General features: G+C 36.0%; 1 protein-coding gene across 6 annotated transcripts in view; it reads right to left on the reverse strand.

The window, feature by feature from the left end:
• Nucleotides 1-18,789, reverse strand: part of LOC113082821 (dedicator of cytokinesis protein 7-like) — a 44,919-nt gene extending 26,130 nt beyond the window's left edge. For 5 of the 6 annotated variants that reach the window (XR_003282949.1, XM_026254276.1, XM_026254277.1 and 2 more), the window contains exons 1-14: nucleotides 18,635-18,789; nucleotides 15,004-15,091; nucleotides 11,824-11,999; nucleotides 11,105-11,173; nucleotides 9,986-10,109; nucleotides 8,721-8,933; nucleotides 8,271-8,356; nucleotides 6,776-6,842; nucleotides 6,497-6,646; nucleotides 4,967-5,047; nucleotides 4,479-4,635; nucleotides 2,452-2,576; nucleotides 2,262-2,355; nucleotides 2,017-2,179 (exon numbers count right to left, since the gene is read on the reverse strand). Coding sequence is in view for 5 of the 6 variants with exons in the window: in XM_026254276.1 (XP_026110061.1) it covers nucleotides 2,017-2,179; nucleotides 2,262-2,355; nucleotides 2,452-2,576; nucleotides 4,479-4,635; nucleotides 4,967-5,047; nucleotides 6,497-6,646; nucleotides 6,776-6,842; nucleotides 8,271-8,356; nucleotides 8,721-8,933; nucleotides 9,986-10,109; nucleotides 11,105-11,173; nucleotides 11,824-11,999; nucleotides 15,004-15,091; nucleotides 18,635-18,684 (1,643 nt within the window). In the remaining variant the exon portion in view is untranslated. The remainder of the gene's footprint in view (nucleotides 1-2,016; nucleotides 2,180-2,261; nucleotides 2,356-2,451; nucleotides 2,577-4,478; nucleotides 4,636-4,966; nucleotides 5,048-6,496; nucleotides 6,647-6,775; nucleotides 6,843-8,270; nucleotides 8,357-8,720; nucleotides 8,934-9,985; nucleotides 10,110-11,104; nucleotides 11,174-11,823; nucleotides 12,000-15,003; nucleotides 15,092-18,634) is intronic. The other variant, XM_026254268.1, reaches the window with a different exon arrangement.
• Nucleotides 18,790-21,876: the final 3,087 nt, after the last annotated feature.

The following is a 21,876-nucleotide window of genomic DNA, read 5'->3' on the forward strand; positions in this document are numbered from 1 at the left end:
CTGTTTGCAGGCTCAGATGAAAGCGCTGGAGCTTCAGGTCCATGAGAACAGAGATACAGTCACCAGGGTAGAGCTGGAAGAGACACAGCTAAAGAGAAAGCTAACCAGCCTGGAGGTTAACCTCAACAACTCTGTCCCAGACATGATCAAGGTAGTGAAGCTGCAGAACTGCCTTTCAATAAACACACTACAGTTTATCTGAAAATAACCAATAACCTCTTTTTTGACAGGACACATCACTTAAAAACATCTCTAACCTGAAGGACCTGACGAAGTGGACACAAGAACAGAAACTGAAATTGAGGAATCAAAACCAGCAACTGGCTGATTTACAGAAACAGGTAAGCCTTAGTGCAGACTTGCTAGTAAACATGCGATTGCCTGTAAAATCATCATTTCATCTCAGTATCTGCTTCTCATTTCAGAATATGGTCTAACCACAAAAAAAATAATAATCACATATGAGGAGGAACCTACTCTCATCAACACTCCATTAATGGCACTGCAAATGGATCTCATGTACTACATGTGATGAATATAAAAAAAAAAAAGTGAAATATGACACATATGTCCACTTTGCCAGCCGTTTTATACGCACATTGGGCCTCATTCATGAAGCCTTAACGAGAGTGAATTTTTGTAAAACATTTGAAACTGTGAAATGCTGCATGAAATTCCTGTGTTACAAATATTTAGCTACTTTTTGGTAGTGAATAATGTTCATAATAGCACAAAATATAATTATATATATGTAATGTATATGTAACTTATAACTTAATACTTTCTAACTTATAACTGAAGGAAAACAAAAGTTGTGTGTTGTCTTTTTCTGTTTTGAAACAATATTAATATGGCAAAAATAAAAATTATTTACTTTATACGTAAATGTTCATGGTCTTTTTATGCATGATAAAATCAGTGCACACAGTTTTAAATAAATACTTACAGAGTTTATATTTTCATAATCATTTAAAAAAACTTCTCCACATATGAATCAATGCAGACATAACCATGGCTGAATGGGTGGGCAAATATAAACCACCCAATAATTTCAGCTAAATTAAAGAAATAAATCACCCACAAATGAAAAAATAAATAAATAAAAATGTCAAGATGTACTCACCATTTATTCTATCCAACACAAAATAATAAATATATTCCATTCAACAAAACCAGATAGAGATTTAACACTTTTAACATTTTAAGGAAGTCTCCTATTATCACTAAAATTGCATTTCCTTGATTTGAAATACAGTAATATTGTAAAATATTATTGCAATTTAAAATAAACGTTTTCTACTGTAATGCATTTTAAAATCTAATTTGTTCCCGAGATGCAAAGCTGAATTTTCAACATAATTACTCCAGTCTGACATGATGCTTTAGAAATCATTCTAACATGCATCTCAAGAAAAATATATTGAATAAGATATAAAAAACACCAGTGCTGCTTAATATTTTTTGTGTAAATAAAACAATACATTATTTTAGTATCATATGATTAATAGAAAGTTGGAAATAACAGCATTAATTTGAAACAGATGTTTGTAACATAAAATGCCTTTACTATTTCTTTTGATCAATTTAATGCATCCTAGCTGAATAGTACAAATTTATTTTTTAAGCTTAGAGACCTTAAACTTTTAAAGGGTAGTGTGCGTAAACATTTTTATAGAAGTATGATGAGTGATTTGGTGGGAAAGATAATAAAATGGATAACGGCTTAAATTTTAGTCTGTTCTGGCTATCATATCATATCAGCTATCATATGAATTCAGGCGACACAGACTGTAGTTTTATAACACTCCATGATACCTATATGTGACCCTGGACCACAAAACCAGTCATAAGAGCCGATTCTTTTAACTTGAGATTTTTACATAATCTAAAAGCTGAACTGATGCATACAATGTATTGTTGGCCAATGCTACAAATATATCTGTGCTACTTATGACTAATCTTGTGTTCCTGGGTCACATATCAGCTGCTCTTTGACAGGAATGTGTGTGGACTGACCTGTAGGTAGTGTGTGGGGTGTAGACATAGCGAGCGGGAAACTCCAGCACTTCTTTGGTGGGGCGCACACGTGGGTCAGGGTAAGGCTTCACATGAAGCAGCTCTGGAGAAAGACAGTAGTGTGGGGACTCTGGAGCTGGGGAGATGTCTATCTTCAACTGAGCTAGACAGAAAGAGACCGACAGAGTGTGAGAAAAGGCTTAAATAATAGAACTGCTGAGGGAAAAATAAGTGCGGACAGGTACCAGTCACAGGTCTGAGTCGACGCAGGACAGACGACGGCCTCCTCATGTCTGCCAGGAACTTATATAAGTCTTCGTCACTCAATCTGTCCCCTTCCTGCAGCAGTACACAAACACTCAGCATTCATTCAGTGGGTATAATACTTTGTGATAATACACTACCATCAGAAATGTGCATGAATAGAGAACTGACCTGTTTGAAGAAATTGGTGACAGTGAGAGTCGCTGGACGGAAGTTAGTAAAGTTGCACATGTCCTCTCCTACACTCATCCTCTCAAATCCTTTCTTCTTCCTCTCATTCCACGTCCCCTTACGCTCTGTAAGGAATGACAAAATGCTGTTTGATAATAGTGTCATGCAACTAGGGCCGGCTCTGTAACACCTTGAATATTTATATTTAATATTACTTTGTTAGCCATATAAAATGAACCAACTCTGTGAATATAGGATCCAATGGATCCTCTGCAGTGAATGGGTGCCATCAGAATGGGAGTCCAAGCAGCTTATTAAAACATCACAATAATCCACAAGTAACCCACATGACTACAGTCCATCAATTGACATCCCGAAAAGTGAAAAGCTTCATGTTTGCGATAATTCAAACATTAAGGCATTTTTAACTTCACACTGCCACTTCAGTTTTCACTTGTAAATGGTGCTTGATCGGTGTATATTTTTCTTCTGATTTCGACAAAATGTAAAGATGTGGATTATTGTGATGTTCTTATCAGCTGTTTGGCTCTCATTCTGACGGCACCCATTCACTGCAGAGTATCCATTGCTGTGAGCTGTGAAGCAAGCGAAGTACTGCTAAATTTCTCCAACCCTGTTCAGATGAAAACACAAATGTATCTACATATTGGATGGCCTCATGGGGGGTACATTTTCAGCAATTGTTGGGGGAATTTATAATTTGGTGTTTTGTAATTTTTTAAACAACTGCTTTCAAATTATTAAACAAAAGAGAACTGGAGCGCTGCTGGAATCCCTTGTATCCTCTGGTGCTCTTGGAAGGGTTAAATATAGAAAAAGATTTTGGAAAAAAATCCAAGTCCAGGCACTCAATAGGATGCAAAAGTTAAAAAGCCTTTAATGGTTGGGCTAAAGCATGTGTGGTTCTGCTTTCAAATTATGTTCATTTTATCAGGAAATTCAAACAATGAACTGTTGTTTTGATGATCTTTAAATGTAGTGTGTGCCAGAATAGCTGTTCAAACTAATGTAGGGCATACTGCTCTCTTCCTCTTATCCTGCATCTTAACTAAAAGTTACAGCATGTAAAATACACATGGGTTTGGTTAAAGATATGGATAAACTTACTGAAAAGTATCATCTCTGCAATGGTCCAATTTGTGTTTAAATCACAGATGTCGTCAATGCAACAGCTTGTACAGAACATTTTACCTAACACTACGTTTACCTAGTTCCATAGCTCATAGCAAGAAAAATGCATATATTTTTCAATATATGCACTATATATTTTTATATGTATGAACTTAAACTGTTAGTGATATTGTAATTATTCAAGTTCTTTCTCCTCAGTTTCTATTGATTGTGGAGTTCCTCAGGGCTCCATTGTGGGGCCTATCTTTTTTCACTATTTTTGACTGTTTTATCTTTTTTAAAACAATACGTCTTATCTTCATGCTGATGATATTCAGATTTATTTGCCTATTAGATCTGGAGGAACAAGTTGTCATTTATCTTTATTATTATGTCTTGAGGAGGTGAAGGGCTGATTAGAGCAAAATCGACTACAGCTAAATGCGAGGAAATCTGTTTTCATTTTTGGCCCAAATAAGGTTGACAGTGACATATTATGTTTTAGGTACATGAACAGCATATGTGCAGTCACAAATAAGGAATCTGTGTCTAATATTTGACTCGGCTCTAACGTTTGACCATCAGATTAAATGTGTGGTTCTTTCAGTTGAGGACTATTGCAAAAATGAAATCATTTTTGTCTGTTGCTAAAACAAGAAACTAATAAAACAAACTTTTAATTACATCATGTATGAAAAAAATACCTTGAAGATGCATTTCTGGATCAAAATGTCTTAATGTAGCACATGTACTGAGTATTGGAAAAAGGCTTACAAATACAAAAATATACAGTTACATACAGTTATATGTGTTATTTTCAGAGACATCTTCAAGATGACTGGCTATAAGAAAGCAATAAAAAGTAAACTCTTAGCTGAGTTCAAATGTGTTAATACCCGTGTCTGAGTCTGAATCAGAGCGGTCCAGGCCTCCAGCACTGCTGACGATGTTCAGCAGATGAATCGCAGTCCAGGCGAAGGGCATGCGGAAACGACCCAGCCTAGTGCACATCTGCTCAGCCTGAGCCCTCAACTTCTCCAGCTTTTCCTTATGCTGTATGTAGACACACACATACACTTAAAGGTAAAAACCACTGAATCATTTCAGAATGTCCATCTGGGATGTTACACAAACCCTGTGTAAAGGTGATGGGTGATTTATCATGCCATTTCAAACAGCCGAAAAAAGCAACTTGGCAACAGAATTGTACAGTGACAGACACGGGCTCCAGCATCTACTGGACCTTGCTCATATTGAAAAAGATTAACAAATATTGCAGCAGTCCAGATCAAATTGAGAAATCCCCCAGAGGATCCCATAATCATGCCAGATGTGTCTGATGAAATACTCATGCAAAAACCCTCATGTAAATCTTCACTCGTACCTTAGTGGAGTCGGATTCCTTCATGACCATGTACGGTTCACAGCATTCGCCGATGTCTCCCTGCTGAAGGACTTTCTCCAGCTGAAACACAAATACAAGCAGAGCTTAACAACAAGGATGTCTGGGGCTAAATGTAGATTTATCATTTTTGAGAAGTCTCTTATTCTCACCAAGAATTTCTATTTTAATATATTTTGAAATGTAGTTTATTCCTGTAATGCAAAAGGTGAATATTCAGCATCTTCACTCCAGTCTTCAGTGTTACATGATCCTTCAGAAATCATTCTAATATTGATGATTTGCTGCTTTTTTAAATCAATGTTGAAAACAGCTTTGGCTGCTTAATATTTTTATGGAAACTGTGATACATTACCATTAAATATCTTGGAATACATTAGACAAAAATAATAAAAATAATGTATTCAGCAAGAATGCATTAAATTTACAAAAAAGTGACAGAAATATATTGTTACATTATAAATCTCTTTTCTATTTTAAATAAGTGCTGTTCTTTCGAACTTTTTATTCATTAAAGAATCCTGAAAAAAGTATGATGAATAATATTAAGCAGCAAATAATGGTTTCAAAATAGATAATAATAAGCACCATCATTAACAATTTAGCATGAACACTAAATTAATATCTGATTTTTATATAATATGGTTTGAGCATATTCAACCCAAAACAATCTGATTAAACTAATAATACACATACAATTGTACTTTTCACATGTTATTGAATACACTTTTGAGTAATCATTGAATGTACAGAATGGAGAAAGTATGCAAAACCTTTAATTTAGTAACTTCAGATAATCCTTTAGCAGAAAAACCTCTACCTAAATGCCTTCTGTAGCTGCTTATGATACTCTTGACCAATTTTGGAACATCCCTGCAAACATATCAGTTTAATCTTAATCAGTATTTATTGGCTGTCTTTATAGCACAACCCTCTTTAGGTTATACAACAGCATCTGATTTTGCTTACAGTCAGGAAAATGTGCATTTTCTTCTTTTCAGTCATTAATATTGCTTGTGTGGTTTGACTCCTTACGACTCCTGTAAAATGTCTTGAAAGGGTTTAAAATTCATTGTCGAAAACAGTTGCACTGCTTGTTATTTTTCAAGAAACTGCGAAACATTTTTACAGGATTCTTTAGTGAATTGAAAGTTCAAAAGAACAGCATTTATTTAAAACATAAATCTTTTTTTAATATTATAAATGTGTTTACTGTTACTTTTCTCAGTTTTTAGTGACTTTGCTCAATAACAGTATTTTTTTATAATAAAGAAAATCTTACTCATCACCAATTTTTTAAATGTAACGTATACTGGAATAGAAATACAGAAAATGTATATTGTATAAAATATAAAAAAAAAAGAAATTGTGGTAAGGCCACTGAGAAAATGCTGGCACAGCAAGAAAAAAAAAACTAAAAACTAATTCTTATGACCTAAAGTCACTCTTGTCCTGCTCTGACCTTTTGTACCCTCTAAAGGACACGTGCACTGCGCCCCCTGCTGGTCATACCTTAATGACTAGGAAGATGTCCGGAGACGGGTATGTGATGGAGAAGATCGTGGATCGTGCCAGTGTGGAAATGGCTACGTGTGGACAGTGGGGTCGCAGCAAGCTCTTCATCTGATCCGAGTTCAGGTCAAAGTGAAAATCCTCTGAAATCTGAGCATGGATGTAAAAGAGAAATGGCATGTCAATGATCATGATCTCAATTACAGGAACCTGCTTGGAACACACAAACTTTTCAGTAACTATACCAAGCATTTCGAGGTGAAGAACACCTTAACATACCTTCTTCTTTTCTCTGACATCATACAGAGCCAGGGATCCAAATATTGGCTCGATTTCAATCTCAAATCTAGAAGAACAACCACAGCAGGTCAGATCATACTGCAGCCTGCTTAACTGTTCAAGATGGACGTGTTACATCGCAATCAATGAATACAGTCACCAACTGAAGAATAAAGGGCCGTTCACACTGACGTTTAAAGTGACAAGGAAGTTATTTTTGACAGAATACTCCAGTCAGGCCGAGGAAATAAATTAAATGAACCCATCTGACTCTAGGTATGTTTCCATCCACCAATTTTTATGCACATTTTGGGATAATATTGTATGAAATAATAAAAAAAGACGCATACAAGTTCTAAAAATGCACATAAAAAACATATGTGCTCTGCTAAATTGGATTAATTACTTATCTGGTAAGAAATAAATGAAAACAGTTTTAACAAATCACATCAATGTGACTTCGAAACGGGACAGCATAGAACCTAGGACTGTGACAATAAAGCGATGCAGAATCGATTCGTGGATGGATTCTGAGATCTTCCGAATGCATAGTGATTCTCCTGGAATCGATTCTGAGCTTAGATTTTAACAGCAGATGGCGCTCTAATCTAGTTTTTATCTGCACACTCAAATGCTCACGAAGAAGAGCACTTGTGCATTAGGCTGAGTCTGTAATTTCACCTCGGCTCAGAATGTTTTTATGACACCAGATTAATGTAAACACAGCCAATATTTCAAAATGTATGAATTATTATTTTCGTTCATTTGGAAACAAGCAGAACACAGCTTTTTCTAAAGCATGCAGGGCCATCTGCTGTTCAAAACTAAGCTCAGAATCCACTCGAGAAAGAATTGCGATGCATTCGGAAAATCTCAGATTTGATACGGAATCATTTCTCGATTCGCGATGCATTGATTCATTTTCCCAGCCCTAATAAAACTGCACCAACCAACGGAGTGATCTCACTGCACAGCATCTGAAATGTTAGTTTTGTCATTCTAAAATGCTTGAGCAAATACTCTACAAAGTGCTTCATTACGATTAACTCCTAGAACTGCGTTCGCAAACAGCAGGGTCCAAAAAGAAGACTAGATTACTGCGTTTTTTTCTGCATGCTCTGAAGGTTGTAATCTATTGTATGCCAAAATTATCATATACAATGCCTTCACCTACTTCAGCAAATAACATTTTTCGTTGTGATATTTGGTGCAAGTTAATCAGTAAGGGACGATTTTGTGCTCTTCAACTCACTGGATACAAACGTTGCTTTATTCGCAAACGATTTATGCACCATTCCAATCTTGCACACAAGTTTAATTCATAGCTTTGAATATAAACCGCTTCTGATTGAATCAGAAAAATCCATTTTCTCAGTATTTTCTTTGTGTATATTTATAGGTTTACTATATTTACTATTACATTCTGTAATCGTTTTCATAATTTTACCAACAATACAACTACTGCACGATTGAATGGGGAGGCTGAGAACCTTACTTGAGCGCCAAACACTTGACCATGATCCTCTGGCCGCTGTGCTCTTTGGGCACCTCTGGGATGGCGCACCTCTCGACGGCCTCGTCCTGTCAAACACAAAGAACCATCAGCATGACTACGACTCAGTCTGCAGCACCATGGCAACGTTTGCTCAGTCATCAGAAACAATGTGTACACAGACATAAAGCGAGAGGATGAGCAGCGAAGATGCGGAGGAGCAAGAGACGGAGGTAAAACAAAGAAGATGTTTGACAAGATCAAACAAAATCGCAGATGGATCATCAGAGAGACGTCTCTGCTTTTGAACTTCAGCGTTTGACAGCTCTCCTACATGAAAGTGTTGGGTGTTACTCATCGTCTCCTACACACAAGACTCTACTTTCCTTTTCTACTTTCTTTTGCATATAGTCCTGAACTTTCTGTCTCATACGGTGTGTAATGATTTCAGACCTCATCCGGCGCGGGGTAGAGTCCCAGCAGATCAGCGTGGCGGCACTGCTGACGGTTTTCGGCGTTGCGCCGGTCCATGTCCTCTGCAGCCGTGCGCTCCAACACAGAAGGCAGCAGAGCATCATGAGTGGAGTTTTTCAGGTCAAATATACTGGAGGCCCAGCTCCCCCGCGGAGTATCATCCAGCGACACCGAGTGCCTCTTTGAGTCATCCTGCCACAGACAAACTCTGCATTAGGAGAACTCTTCTGAACATTTTTATAATGACGATAACAATAGCTAATCAATTATCCAACTAATTCCTTACATTCAAGAGAAAGTTCATTCAAAAAATCATTTACTCACCATCAAAATGTTACAAACCTGTATGAGTTTTCTTAGTGGAATACAAAAGAAGATATTTTGAAGAATGTTGGTTACAAAACAGCTGCAGGCAGCCATTGACTTCCAGAATGAAAAATAAAATAGCTTGAAAAGCTTCTTTTGTGTTCAACAGGAGAATGAAATTCATACAGGTTTGGAACCAGATTAGAATTTTTGGTTTAACTATCCCTTTAACCTTTTTACATTCAAAACAATAAAATAAAGTATTGTATTTACAACCATTCATCATTTCACAAAAACCATAATGACCATAATACAGGTATTTTCTTATAGGCATTATAACAACTTTTAATTTGATTAATAAACACAATTTTAAGAAATCAAATAAAACAAATTAGTTTGATATACTTTGCTCATGTAAACATTTATCCAGGCAATTTCAAGTTTGATTTCTAATACTGAATGTAATTAAATAATAAAAAGAAGTTTGAGACTTTTTGCTCACTTGAGGACTTATTTTTGTCACAAATTGCCATTTAATTAAATAACGAACATAAGTAATATATAATAAAATAAAATAAAATAAATAGAAAATTTGGACTTTTTGCTTACTTGAAGGTTTATTTATTATTATTTTGCAATGATCACTTATCTATTTATACGCATCAATTTATTTTCATTTGCTTAAAAAAAAAAAAAAAAAAAAACAGTTCGAGAGACTCTGTTCAGTTGAGATTTTTATAAATTTCAGGCATTTTTTCCCCCACCATTTTCACTTGTATGTATAGTCACAGCTATGACAGTAAATGACTGGGAGAAGAATAGGGAAAATGACACTAGCCTGTGTTACCCAAAGAGCAGCGTGACTCAATGCATCAGCATTAGGCCGCATCTCCAAGCACCAGTGGGATTCTACGCACTGCATGCGTTCACTGTTTTACCTGCTCATCCTGCCGATCAATGGTGGCCTCATCCAGCTCAAAGGTTTGTTTGACCAGTCCTTTCCGTTTCTCCCGCTGCCGCTCAGAGCTATGAGGCGTCTGTGTTGTGCTATATCGCTGATACCTGAGAGAGCACAAAGCAGCATGTTTCCACGTCCTAAACAACTTGTCCTCCAGTAAGTATTCATGCAGTACAAAGCATAACCACACACAGATGATGGTTATTAGGAACTTGAGCCTTCTGGTTTAAAGGCCTTTAAGCAAAACCTCTTTTATTATATAAATCGGTTTTGTAGACAAAATAAATTGTACCTGTGTGTTAAATTATTTTTTGTAGATGGACTAATGAATGAAAAAAAAAAAGAAAAGTCAACAAGCACCCAGCATACATTACTGTTGAAATGTCTAGGTCAATAAGATGTATTTCTTTATTCGAATGAAATTAGCATTTTTATTGATCTTCTATGAATAAAATTGATCAAATGTGATGGGAAAGATATTTTATATTGTGACAAAATATTTGATTTCAAATGCATGCTCTTCTAAACTTTGTACAATCAAAGTTATGAGCAAAGTATAATATTAAGCAGTAGAACAGTTTTTAACACTGCTAATAATAAGAACAATTTTAATACGTCAGTACCAATAATAACTGATAACATTAAGTACAACATATTAAAATGATTTCTGAAGGATCTTGTGACACTGAAGACTGGAGTAATGATCTTGAAAATTCAGCTTTGCATCACAGGAATAAATTACATTTTACTTGAATAGAAATTAGGTATTTTAGATGACAATAAAATTTCACAATATTGCTGTTTTTATTGTATTTTTGACTAAATAAATACAGCCTTAAGCATGTATTTAAGCAGAAAAAATTCTCGAAACATGAAAAACTTCTTCAAAATGGTTTACAAATATCCCAGGATGTACCTCAGTGAGTTTACTGAGAGGAAGTGTGATGAGCTGGAAGAGCAGCTGAGATGTTTTGATTGGTCACTAAATTACTGCCATACTTCCATTTGTTTTACAAAGTAACAGATTTCCAACTGTTACTGTGTGTGTATTTTATTTGATTGTTTTAGTCAAAGCTCCTGTAGAAGGAAGAACACTCACTTCCTCTGGATGATGAGCCAGTCGTCGGTGTAGACCCCCAGGGCATCCCTCACTCTGGGGTCCAGTGAGCTATCAACAGTGAGTACAAAGAGATAACGTCAACCCCCAGATACCCTCAGAGCACTGACAGACAGCACAGCGTGGCTGAAGCAAGACGGTGAGATGAGCTGACTAGCAGCGTGTGTGAGGAAGGGCAACGTTCATTACAGTCTAGACATCCGCCGGTGTTTCTATTTCGGGAAGTGTTTCAATAAAAATCTTCTATACATTCATTAATATAAGGTTATTCCAATATTTATTAACACATTGTTAAAATCAAAAGGTGCAAGTGTTGTTTAATGAATTAAACATTGTATTTTTTTAACGAAAGACTAATAACTTCTGTAGCAAATGTAGCTATCGCTCGTTGTGAATGTTAACACATTCAATAACTTTAACTAATGAGATCTTATTGCAAAGTGATTGGTCTTTGTTATTCTTTTGCACTTTAATCGGTGTAAAATGTTGTACTTTATACATTTTTTTGTGCATTGCTCTATTGTATTGTTAGAAAAAAGTTATTCAACCTGATATAGTTTATGACAACACTTTTGTGCAGCTAAATTGCAATATTGTGATAATACCATGTACTGTAATAAAAGCACTGGCAAACAATTGCAACTTGAAAATTTCATCACTATTACAGTGTGGCGTGTGTGTGTGAGTGATGAGCGACTCACTCCTCTTCCGGGACGGGGGGCTCTATCGTGGCACACTCTCTCTCCTGCAGCAGCAGCTCCAGGTCATCGCTGGGGAACTCCAGTAGCTGTCTGAGGGGTCCGGGCTCCGCTCCTGGAGGATGGCTGCTAACGTACTCCTCATAGTCCACCGGCTCCACCACCTCCGTCAGAGGCACCTAGAAGAGCACATCCATCACCTCAGGACCCAGACTCACAGCGGACGTCAAGGCTAAATGACTGAATACCTGTCGGTCTAAGAAATTCAACTAACTTTTATTAACTAGTGCAATTTCTATGCCATTCACTTCATCATCTGAAGATTTTTTACTTTAATAATTTTTAGCACATTCAATCACGTTTCTTTCAGGATTCTCTGATGAATAGAAAGTCCAGAAGAACAGCATTTATTTGATAAATATATATTTTGCAACAATATAAAAGTGTGTACTGTCACTTTTAATCAATTTAATGCATCCTTGCTTAATAAAACCATACTTATTTGATAACGATATTCCTATTTGGGTCTATATATATGCTTTGTTCATTTTTTTTTTTTTTTAAGATTAACAGTTTTTCCCAAAAGAATTGTTAGCTGCCAGTGTTTCCCGTCTGTCACAGTTATGAAAAGATTCGATTTCCAAAATGATTAAACTATATATTATGATTTTAAATCTGTATTTAACCGCAATGAAATTATTATAATCTTTGTTCAAGTTAATTAGTACTTTAAAAGTCTGACAGTAATCAGTGTTGAATCTGTAAAGTTAACCCAGTCGGCTGAAAATGATTAACATTTAAAATCATTTGTTAGAAAACTAATCATCTAAGTAATTCAATGTTACATTACTTGAATGATTTTGGCTAGTGGTCAGTTCAACTTCCCCTTTTCACCCCTATGTATAATCACATATATACAGAGATCCCAAAGTTTATTTGGACACTTTGGTCACATTTAAAAATATCATGCCATTGAATTAGATACAAAACATCCAACCAGCTGGCCTTGCAAACACCGATTTCTCAGAAGAACTTACATTGAAGAGCTATTTTTGACTCACTGACTTTTGATCGACTGGCGTCAAGGTGATTTTGAGTGACTGTGTGAAGTCATTTCTACTCGAGTTCACACAGGTGTCCAAACAGGTATAACCACAGGAGGAGAGAATCACATTAACTATAAACATGATCCACCTTGACAACAAGAAACTCTGCAAATAGTTCTGTTTTCATTTTCAACAGTATATCTGTTGTTTTTTCAGTATAAATCTAAAGAAATTTGATTTTTTTTTTTTTTTAGCTTTAAAGGTATATTTGTGTTGTGTTTTTTTTAAATAGATGCCACTTGGATATATTACAGTTTAAACATTTGAAGTCCGCAAGTTTTCTTTTTTCTTTTTTTTTTTAGAAAGAAGTCTCTAATACTCGCCAAAGCTTGTTTATTTGATCACAATTGCAGTAAAAACATTAATACTGCAAAATATTACTACAATTTAAAACTGTGCTGGTTTTCTATTTTAATATATTTGAAAATGATTTCTTTCTTTCTGTAATGATAAAGCTGAATTTTCAGCATCATTGCCTTCAGTGTCATGTGATCCTTCAGAAATCATTCTAATAAACACTTTTTATAATATTATCAGTGTTGGGGCTAGTTACTCAAAAAAGTAATATATTACATATTACATATTACTCTCAAAAAAAGTAATGCCTTACTTTACTTTATTACTCCCTGGAGAAAGTAACTAGTTATATTACTAGTTATATTACTAGTTACATCTTTTTTTCTTAATTACTCTATGATTGCCTGAGATGCATCAGATGGAGGGAGAACATACAAAGGAGGAGTGTTCTTTCGGGTCTTTATCAGTGGCGGCTCCTGCCAATTCTCTCAGGGGGGACAAATGTTTGCTCTATTAATGAGGATAGGTCACCCATTCAATTGATAAATTAACGGGTAGTTAAAGATGTAAAGGGAACCGAACTACTATAGTATTAATTAAAAATAAACTGACATTAGGAATCAATCTCTTGCACTCCTTATTTTTCTATATCCGTGTTAACACTATTCATCAGCATATGAAGACTAACACTAGGATGTGGTTTTTCCAAAAAATACTTTTTACTTTTCGATTTCAGTTTAATAAGAAATAATTGAAGTCACATAAATCACTGTTTACACAACTCACTTATATTACTGCTCGTCAGTACACCTGTTCTCTAATCAGCGGTTAATTCCATCAGGTGCGTGATTTCACATAGAGCAGCTGTTACTACACAGAGCCGTTATTAACTGAGAAGATGCGCAAATCCACGTTCATTTTCAGCGTTTATTGGCACGGTTGTATGAACCTATGGTCACTATGATCACTGTTCCATTCACGCCCTCCTTCCCTTCCCTTCTGTTCTCTGTGTTGTGTGCCTTGTGTGTGTGATGAAGGTGCTACTGGCAAATGTAACGCAAGTAACTAGCTTGGAAAAACTGTAATAATATTACCATTTTCAGACGAGTAATGCCTTACACTACTAGTTACTGAAAAAAGTAATATTATTACAGTAACGCGTTACTTTGTAACGCGTTACACCCAACACTGAATATTATTAATGTTGAAAGCAGTTGTGCTGCTTAATTTTTGAAAAAAAAAAAAACATTTTGTTTCATGACTGTCTGATAAATAAAAAGTTCAATAGAACAATACTTTATGGATTTATAATTATTTTGTAATATCATAAATGTCTAATTTAATGCTTCTAAAAAAGAAAAGAAAAAAAAAGAAACATACTGACCTCAAACATTTGAATATAGCGTATATTACGCAAACCCATTTTTAAGTATATCTAGGTACATTTTGGGACCACTTTATGTCCATTAATTAAATATTTTTTGTTTCTTGATGTAAAAACCTCAACAGTGCAAATGCATGTGACACTGCAAATACTTCTACATTAATTTCAGTTCTGATAAATTTCTGAAGAACAAGAGTATTGAATATAATACAGTATTGCACCAGATTAAACTCTGTATGAAAGTCTTATTGTGTGTGTGTTTGTGTGTGTGTCAATGCAAGTATTTTGTAAAGCATTAAATTACGCCCTCGTTCTTACTCAAGAGCTGGCAGGAGCCCACATGACTGTGTGCAGACAAGCAGGAATATACATGAACAAACACAAGTACACACTAACCGGTTGATGAGCTCCAGCACGTTTTTTGGACATCTGCGGAGAGCCATATTCCCGGGAAACCTGCTTCCTGACCTCAGACGCCACTGTCCTGTGAGAGACACAGAAAGGGACATTTATTATATTTCCTTGATTTCATACAGTCGAATCAGGAGCTCACATGCAGTGTCCAAATATCACAAAGATGTTCGGGATCACAACGAATCAGACACAGACAGCGGGACGGGTTCACATCAGATATAGTGGCCAGAGCCAGCAGCAGTTTAGATGGCGAGGGTCAAACTCTGAATGTCTGAAGAGATGCTGAGCCGCTGGCAGAAAGCAGGCAGGACGCCACAGCTCTGCCAATTTGGGAACTAAAAGCAAATGAGAGGCTTTAATGCTGAAAAAAACCAATAACCCCTCAGGTTACTACACTCAGAGATAGCCTGCAGCTGCTCCCTAACAAACTGAAACGGTCTCGTTCTCACAGAAAAACAGCTGCAGATGCTCCAGTTCCCTTCAAAACACACACGCCCCATCATTACTGCTGCTTGCTAAGGCAAGTATCCCTATTACTACAGCTCAAACTTTAGAGTTGGGGATTTAAGACAAATTGTATCATGCATCTGATATTGTGTGTACTGTAGGGGTGTAGCAGTATATTTAAAAAATGAAATATTGATACGTTACAGTACACAATACAATACTATTTTCATTACTGTTTCTTGCATAGTACTATTGATGTACATATATGTCTGTGTGTGCAGGAAGATTATATATTATGAATGCTTTTGTACAGTTGTAATTTATTAACTCTCACTTCTCCTCCCTATACTCATATTTTAAGAGTGATTCATTGGCCAAAAGAGAAAACAAAAACAAAAAATAAACAAAGTTAAAGAATTTGACTGATTGCACCCCTCCCCCCAGATATAATTATATATTAAATATAAATATATATTAATTAATATATAATAAAATTATTAATATATAATATATTTATATTAAATATATAAAAATATATATAGGTTAAATATATAATGAGAAGTATATATTTATATATAATATATAATATAAACTGAGAAGCTGCGCAAATCTACGTTCATTATCACCATTGATTTGCGCAGCTTCTCAATTAACAACAGCTCCGTGTAGTAACAGCTGCTCTAAGTGATATCACGCAGCTGATGGTATTTACCGCTGATTAGAGAACCGGCTTTACTGACGAGACATGCATTAATCATCAGCCGATATATATCGGTGCATCATTTTTAGATTTGCTAAACATAGAATGGTGTTTTTAAATTATTAGTGCTTTAAAGATGAACTGTAGGTAAGAGTTAGATGACAGCAAAGGTCATTTTAATGTAAAGTTAGGTAAAATGAGCATAATAATTAAATATCTTATTTCGAACCATACCGATAACTTCTAAATCTCTTTTATCTGCCGTTAACTGATATTTCCTGCATCCCAACACATCCACCCAGAACACCCAAACAAGTGTGCACTTGTTAACATCTTAGCAACAACATGGCAAAACCTGGCAACCAATATCAATACCCAGCAATAATTCCACATTTTCTAACCCTAACCACTGCTGCAGTCCATGATCTCCAAGCACAAATCCAGACTTTGCTCTACTAAGAAAACCCTGCCGACTACAGCATTAGGCCCTCCTGTCATTCAAAAACCCCCGATGTGGTCCAAAGAGCGGATGTAGCCCCCTCCCAGGGGTCAATCCACTGCAGTGACGAACCATTTCCTGACATTATAAAGCTGTGACTGTGAAGGGAAAAAACTGTTCGGACAAACTCCAAACTTGGCAGGCCAGCGGGGTCAAGCTGAAACAATAATAATATGCTGATCGGTTTACAGTGTGCAGCAAATTAAGCACATACAAATATGTAACCTGTGTTAAATGTCACAAAATCAGAGCCCCTAACAGGAATTAGGGCTGCACAATTAATCGAATTTCTAATAGCGATTACAATTACGGATGACACAATTACATAAATGTTCAAAGAATCAGTTAAACAAAGTCCACTTAGGATATTCTGCATGCTTAAGACGCTTTTTTTCTTTCTACATCTCATCTTAATGGTTTTTCCCCCATTATTTTATTGTTAGTTTAACATTAAAATACCATGCATATTTTACCTTTTTATTTAAAAAAGAAACCAATCCAATGTATAGTTGACATTTGAGGCTCAGTACTAAAGAAAAGCAATAAAAGTTTTTCAGTTAAGTGTTTTCAGCTTGTTTATTTTCATATAAAAATATGTCATGCAGTTGCTTCAAACAAAGGTGCGAAGATCATTCATTTAATCGTAATTAATAAATCGCAATTACAATTTCATAGGAATAATGGACAATTCTGATTTTTGTCATAATCGTGCAGCCCTAGGGAATGCTACCCAACACTGTGGGCTTCCTATTTCCTGCTTCAAAAGGAAAGAGGAAAACTAGTTTGCTCTAAAAGCAATGGGCGGAATGGAGCACACCACCCTTTCCTACATCCTCCTGCAGAGAAACAATGAGTCTGCGCTCACAGAGGTGAAGACAGAGAAAGATAACTCATGAAATACAATCCTATGCACAGGTTTCATGCCTCTCAGGTGGGGAAAAAAAGATCTCTAAAAGGTTGCGACTGTGCATCAACAGTTCTGCAAACCTAGGCAAGTTCCAGAGATGCTTTCTCAGCCAAAAGTGAGTTGATCCCCACTGAAGAAGAGCATCAACCCTTGATGAGCATATGCAAGGCTCACATAAAAGTGCAAAACAAATATGAAAAACACTAACTGATCAATCCATAATACCAGTCAACAGTCACATGAACACATATTTTTTATTTCATGTTGCCCCTCTGACAGAAGAGCCATAAAACATGCCATATTACAGATACAACTACCATATTTAATATATAATGTTATAACGGTCCCATATTAATGTAGTATGTGAGACTGGCATGTCTATATATCACAGCTAAAAGTTAAATCTGAAATATATATGTATATATATATATATATATATATATATATATATATATATATATATATATATATACTTAACTATCTAAAAATTATCACATAATGAAAAAAAATACACAATTGTTACTTAATTGTTAGCAACTATGTATTGGGTTTCTATTGAGCAACTGAGCAATTTTTACTGTACTTTTCCAGTGTTTATAACTGTTTCAACTTGTACCTTAAATAACAACTCTTTTTATTGCGCTATGATTACATTTTTTTTAACGGACAGCAAGCCCTAAGCTCATTCCTGAGCTGTATCTAACTTGAATAGTTGAATAGTTAAGAGTGTAGTTTCCAATATCACTATCATATCACATTACACTTCATGGCGCTCCATGCATCCTCTTTTCACACACAAAAGTCTGATTATTTAAGATTTAAAGACGATACACAACATGCATTCGTTACAAAGTACTTAAACGGGTTCACGTGTGAAACAGAAGTAGTTTAGTTGCAGTGTCACACTGTTGCGACGCCCGGTGAGTTGAACTAAACAAAAGGGTCATCCCTGTGTAACTCGTGGCGGATCTCTTTATCTTTCCCAGGCGAGTCAGTCCCGATGCGCGGGACAATTAATACACGACTCCTCTACCGTTAACACTCGGTAAAGTTCACCTACCTGTTAATCTTGTGCGCGAAAGCCCTCCGCTCGCTGGGTAAAGTTGCCATCCCATCTAAACAGGGAGCACTCCTTGCAGTTTTCCTGTACTTTGGTATTATTATTGTGGAGCGGAGGCATAAGCTTCCTTGTGTCAGTTTTTGGGCGCATAACAGCGCCTCCTCACGGTCCGGGGGCGAATGGCGCTTATAGTAGCTCTATAGTAGCTGACCAAACCGGTTTCCCATGACGCACCTGTCTGTCTGTCTCCAGGGATCTGCTGCGATGTTTATCGTTTCTGGATAGTTCAAGGTGATGAATGTTTTTCCTATTAAAGAGGAATAAAGCTAACTCTGCAGACTACCAAAAACACCACAAGCTATCTGTTATCCTAACTACTTGTTACAGGGTTTTCATTTCTTTTAAATGCCCCTCTTATGGGTAATGAAAGTTAATATTTTGGTTTTGCAACAGCAACAGATTGACATGCATGCAAGGTCAAAAAACACATTTGTTGTCTTAATATAATATTCTTTTTTTACCTTTCTTGCTCAACGATCTCCCAAACGACTCGTTTAACCCCTCCTTTGCATGAGCGTAATCAGCAGTGATTGGTCTGATAGGTCTCATTTTCATTTCATCGTGAGCATGTGACGCCTGATAAAGCAGCGTTTGTGAGCGCAGTGCTGCTTTGTATACAGTATTGTTATCGTGAAAACAGCTATTTTTACCGTTTCAAAAGCGGCACCAGTGGCAAAGAATTTGCATTTTCATTCAACACGAAAAGACCATCAAGTGGGCTGGGAATATGCGAATATGTCATGTTGACATCAACAGGAAATGGCTCGGGATTCGTTTTTAAAAAGACTCGTTTCAGTGATTCAGAGTCGTCTCTTTCTTTAGAGAGGTAATATCTTTATACATGGTGCACTTTCAGATTTAAAACTTTGCAGGATGTTTTCATTCACTTAGAGCCGTGTTACACACTGCATAAAAGGTCATTTTCAAAAATACATAATAGGGGCACATCGGCTATGTTGTTAAAAAAACAGCATACCAAAGCTATCAATATATTCTTTCAGAATAGTTTATTGATCCGATATTGTTGTAAAACATTTCATTAGCCAACTGTAGACTCCTAACGGATGTCAGGCGATATTATATAGAATTCAGTATTGATGTAGCATTAATGTAGATTATATATTTTACAATGGTTATAGGGTTAGTTTTTTTTCCGTGTGAATGAAAGTGGTGGAGCTGTGTGATTTTTGCCTGAGGCAAAGAGAAAGTTTTTTTTAACTGAAGGTAAATCAGTAGCAAAACTCGAGAGCTTGTTGATCTTGTGAGAGCTTGTCATATTAACATTCGTATTTGTACGCTGAAATTTTTACTCCCAGCTCTGATGTGAAAAGCTGAATCTTTCAATTGGCACAAACAGACAATTATCAAAACACCCGTGTTTTGAATCGGAAGTTGCAGATTAATAGTTACGAATGTGTAGAATGACATCCACACAAAGAAAATGACATATTTACTTTTGCACTTTACTTCAGTTTTGCTGCACAACATCAAGTCGGCACTTACAACCTCTCAGATCTGGCAGTTAAAGATCAAATCCTAGTGCTCTGACTTTTGCTACTCCTTTTGCGGCATTCCTGTTGCAAAACTCACATTTTATTAAGACATTTTATATGTATCAGTAATTTGTAAAACACTGCAAACTATTTTCACTGAATATCCTTAGCTTTTACAGGATTTTAAGACATTCATCTTTTAATTCAGGTATTATCTGGCAGACAAATAATGCAACAACAACACAGGCAGCATACGGTCTTCTGTATCAGCCGCGCTGCATGGATGCACTGTTTTTTTTTTCAAATCAAAGTGTAAATACACATAGAAAACATTTCCTTGTCGCGGCTGAAAATTATTCTTGTCCCTTCAAAAAGTTACGGTTGAACCACTGATGGCAGATGGACTATTCTGACTATGTATTTTCATATTTTTCCAGACATTGACAGTGTAAATTACTTGGCAGTCTATTGGACAGTCACAAGCCTCCTGTTTTTCATCCGAAATATCTTAAATTGTGTTCCGATGAACCGATGAACAATGCTTTTATGGGTTTGGAACGACATGGGGGTAAGTGTTAATGACAAAATGTATCTTTGGGGTGGAGTATCCCTTTAACTGCGGTTAATCTTTACAGAATTTATACCCTGAGATGTAGGCTATTTTATGTAGGACATTTACATTGAACATGCATAGGGCATTTAAGTTTTATATATATATATATATATATATATATATATAATATGTGTGTGTGTGTGTGTCAGGACAGCATAAAAAATGTGCAGAATAAAATGCAATGTAATGACAAAAATGTATCTGATACCCTATCAGAATCCTCTTATTTTTACTCAATGCACATTTATAGATCAATGCATAGTTACACAGACATATAAATACTTATTTTGCACATTGCTTGCACAACCGATGCATCCCCTCAGAGCCTTTTTCACGATTTACAGTATTTTTTATCTCAGTCTCTTTTTTTTCTAAATATATTTGTTTTTATTTCTTTTCTATATTGTATTTACTCAGAGACCCATATTATTCTGTCCCTGTGTTTTATGTTTACTGCAGCAGTGCTTCAAGTTCCCCCAGAGGATCACTGAAGTTATATTCCCTTATATTTTCAGCAAGCCCACACATTTGCTATATGTTATATTGCAGTACAGCCACCAGAGAGCGATGTGCTCCACAAGTGCCGGAGACTTAGAGCCTGAAAAGGCGGTGGCTAGGAAATAATGACTCAACCCTCCACCTTATTGTCTTGATGCAGCATTGTCCAGATTTAAAACAGCACACAGACAGATTTCATTAATCTTTTCGGAATAATTCCACAAATAACCTAACACAGCAATAATATAGATATGTAAGCTCAGTGTCCCTTCTAGTTAAACAATAGATCTAAAAAAAACAAAAAGCTGTTGTTGCATCCCAGGATTCTTCAGATTTCTCAGACAGTTCTTCCACTGCTAGTTGAATACACATACTCTTGTAAAATCGCATAATTATACTTCAAATAGCAAGACACCTATGTTTATTTCCCATAAATCAAGTCCCACACCCAAAAGCAGATTACCAGGAGGCATTTATTGACATTTTCCTTCACCCAAGGGCACACATTTATCAGTTTAGAGCGAAGCCATCACTCCTCTCTCCTTCTCCCCATCCCCCACGGTCAGTCAGTGAGGTAT

The sequence above is a fragment of the Carassius auratus genome, chromosome 5, assembly GCF_003368295.1.
Source record: "Carassius auratus strain Wakin chromosome 5, ASM336829v1, whole genome shotgun sequence".
Classification (NCBI taxonomy): domain Eukaryota; kingdom Metazoa; phylum Chordata; class Actinopteri; order Cypriniformes; family Cyprinidae; genus Carassius; species Carassius auratus.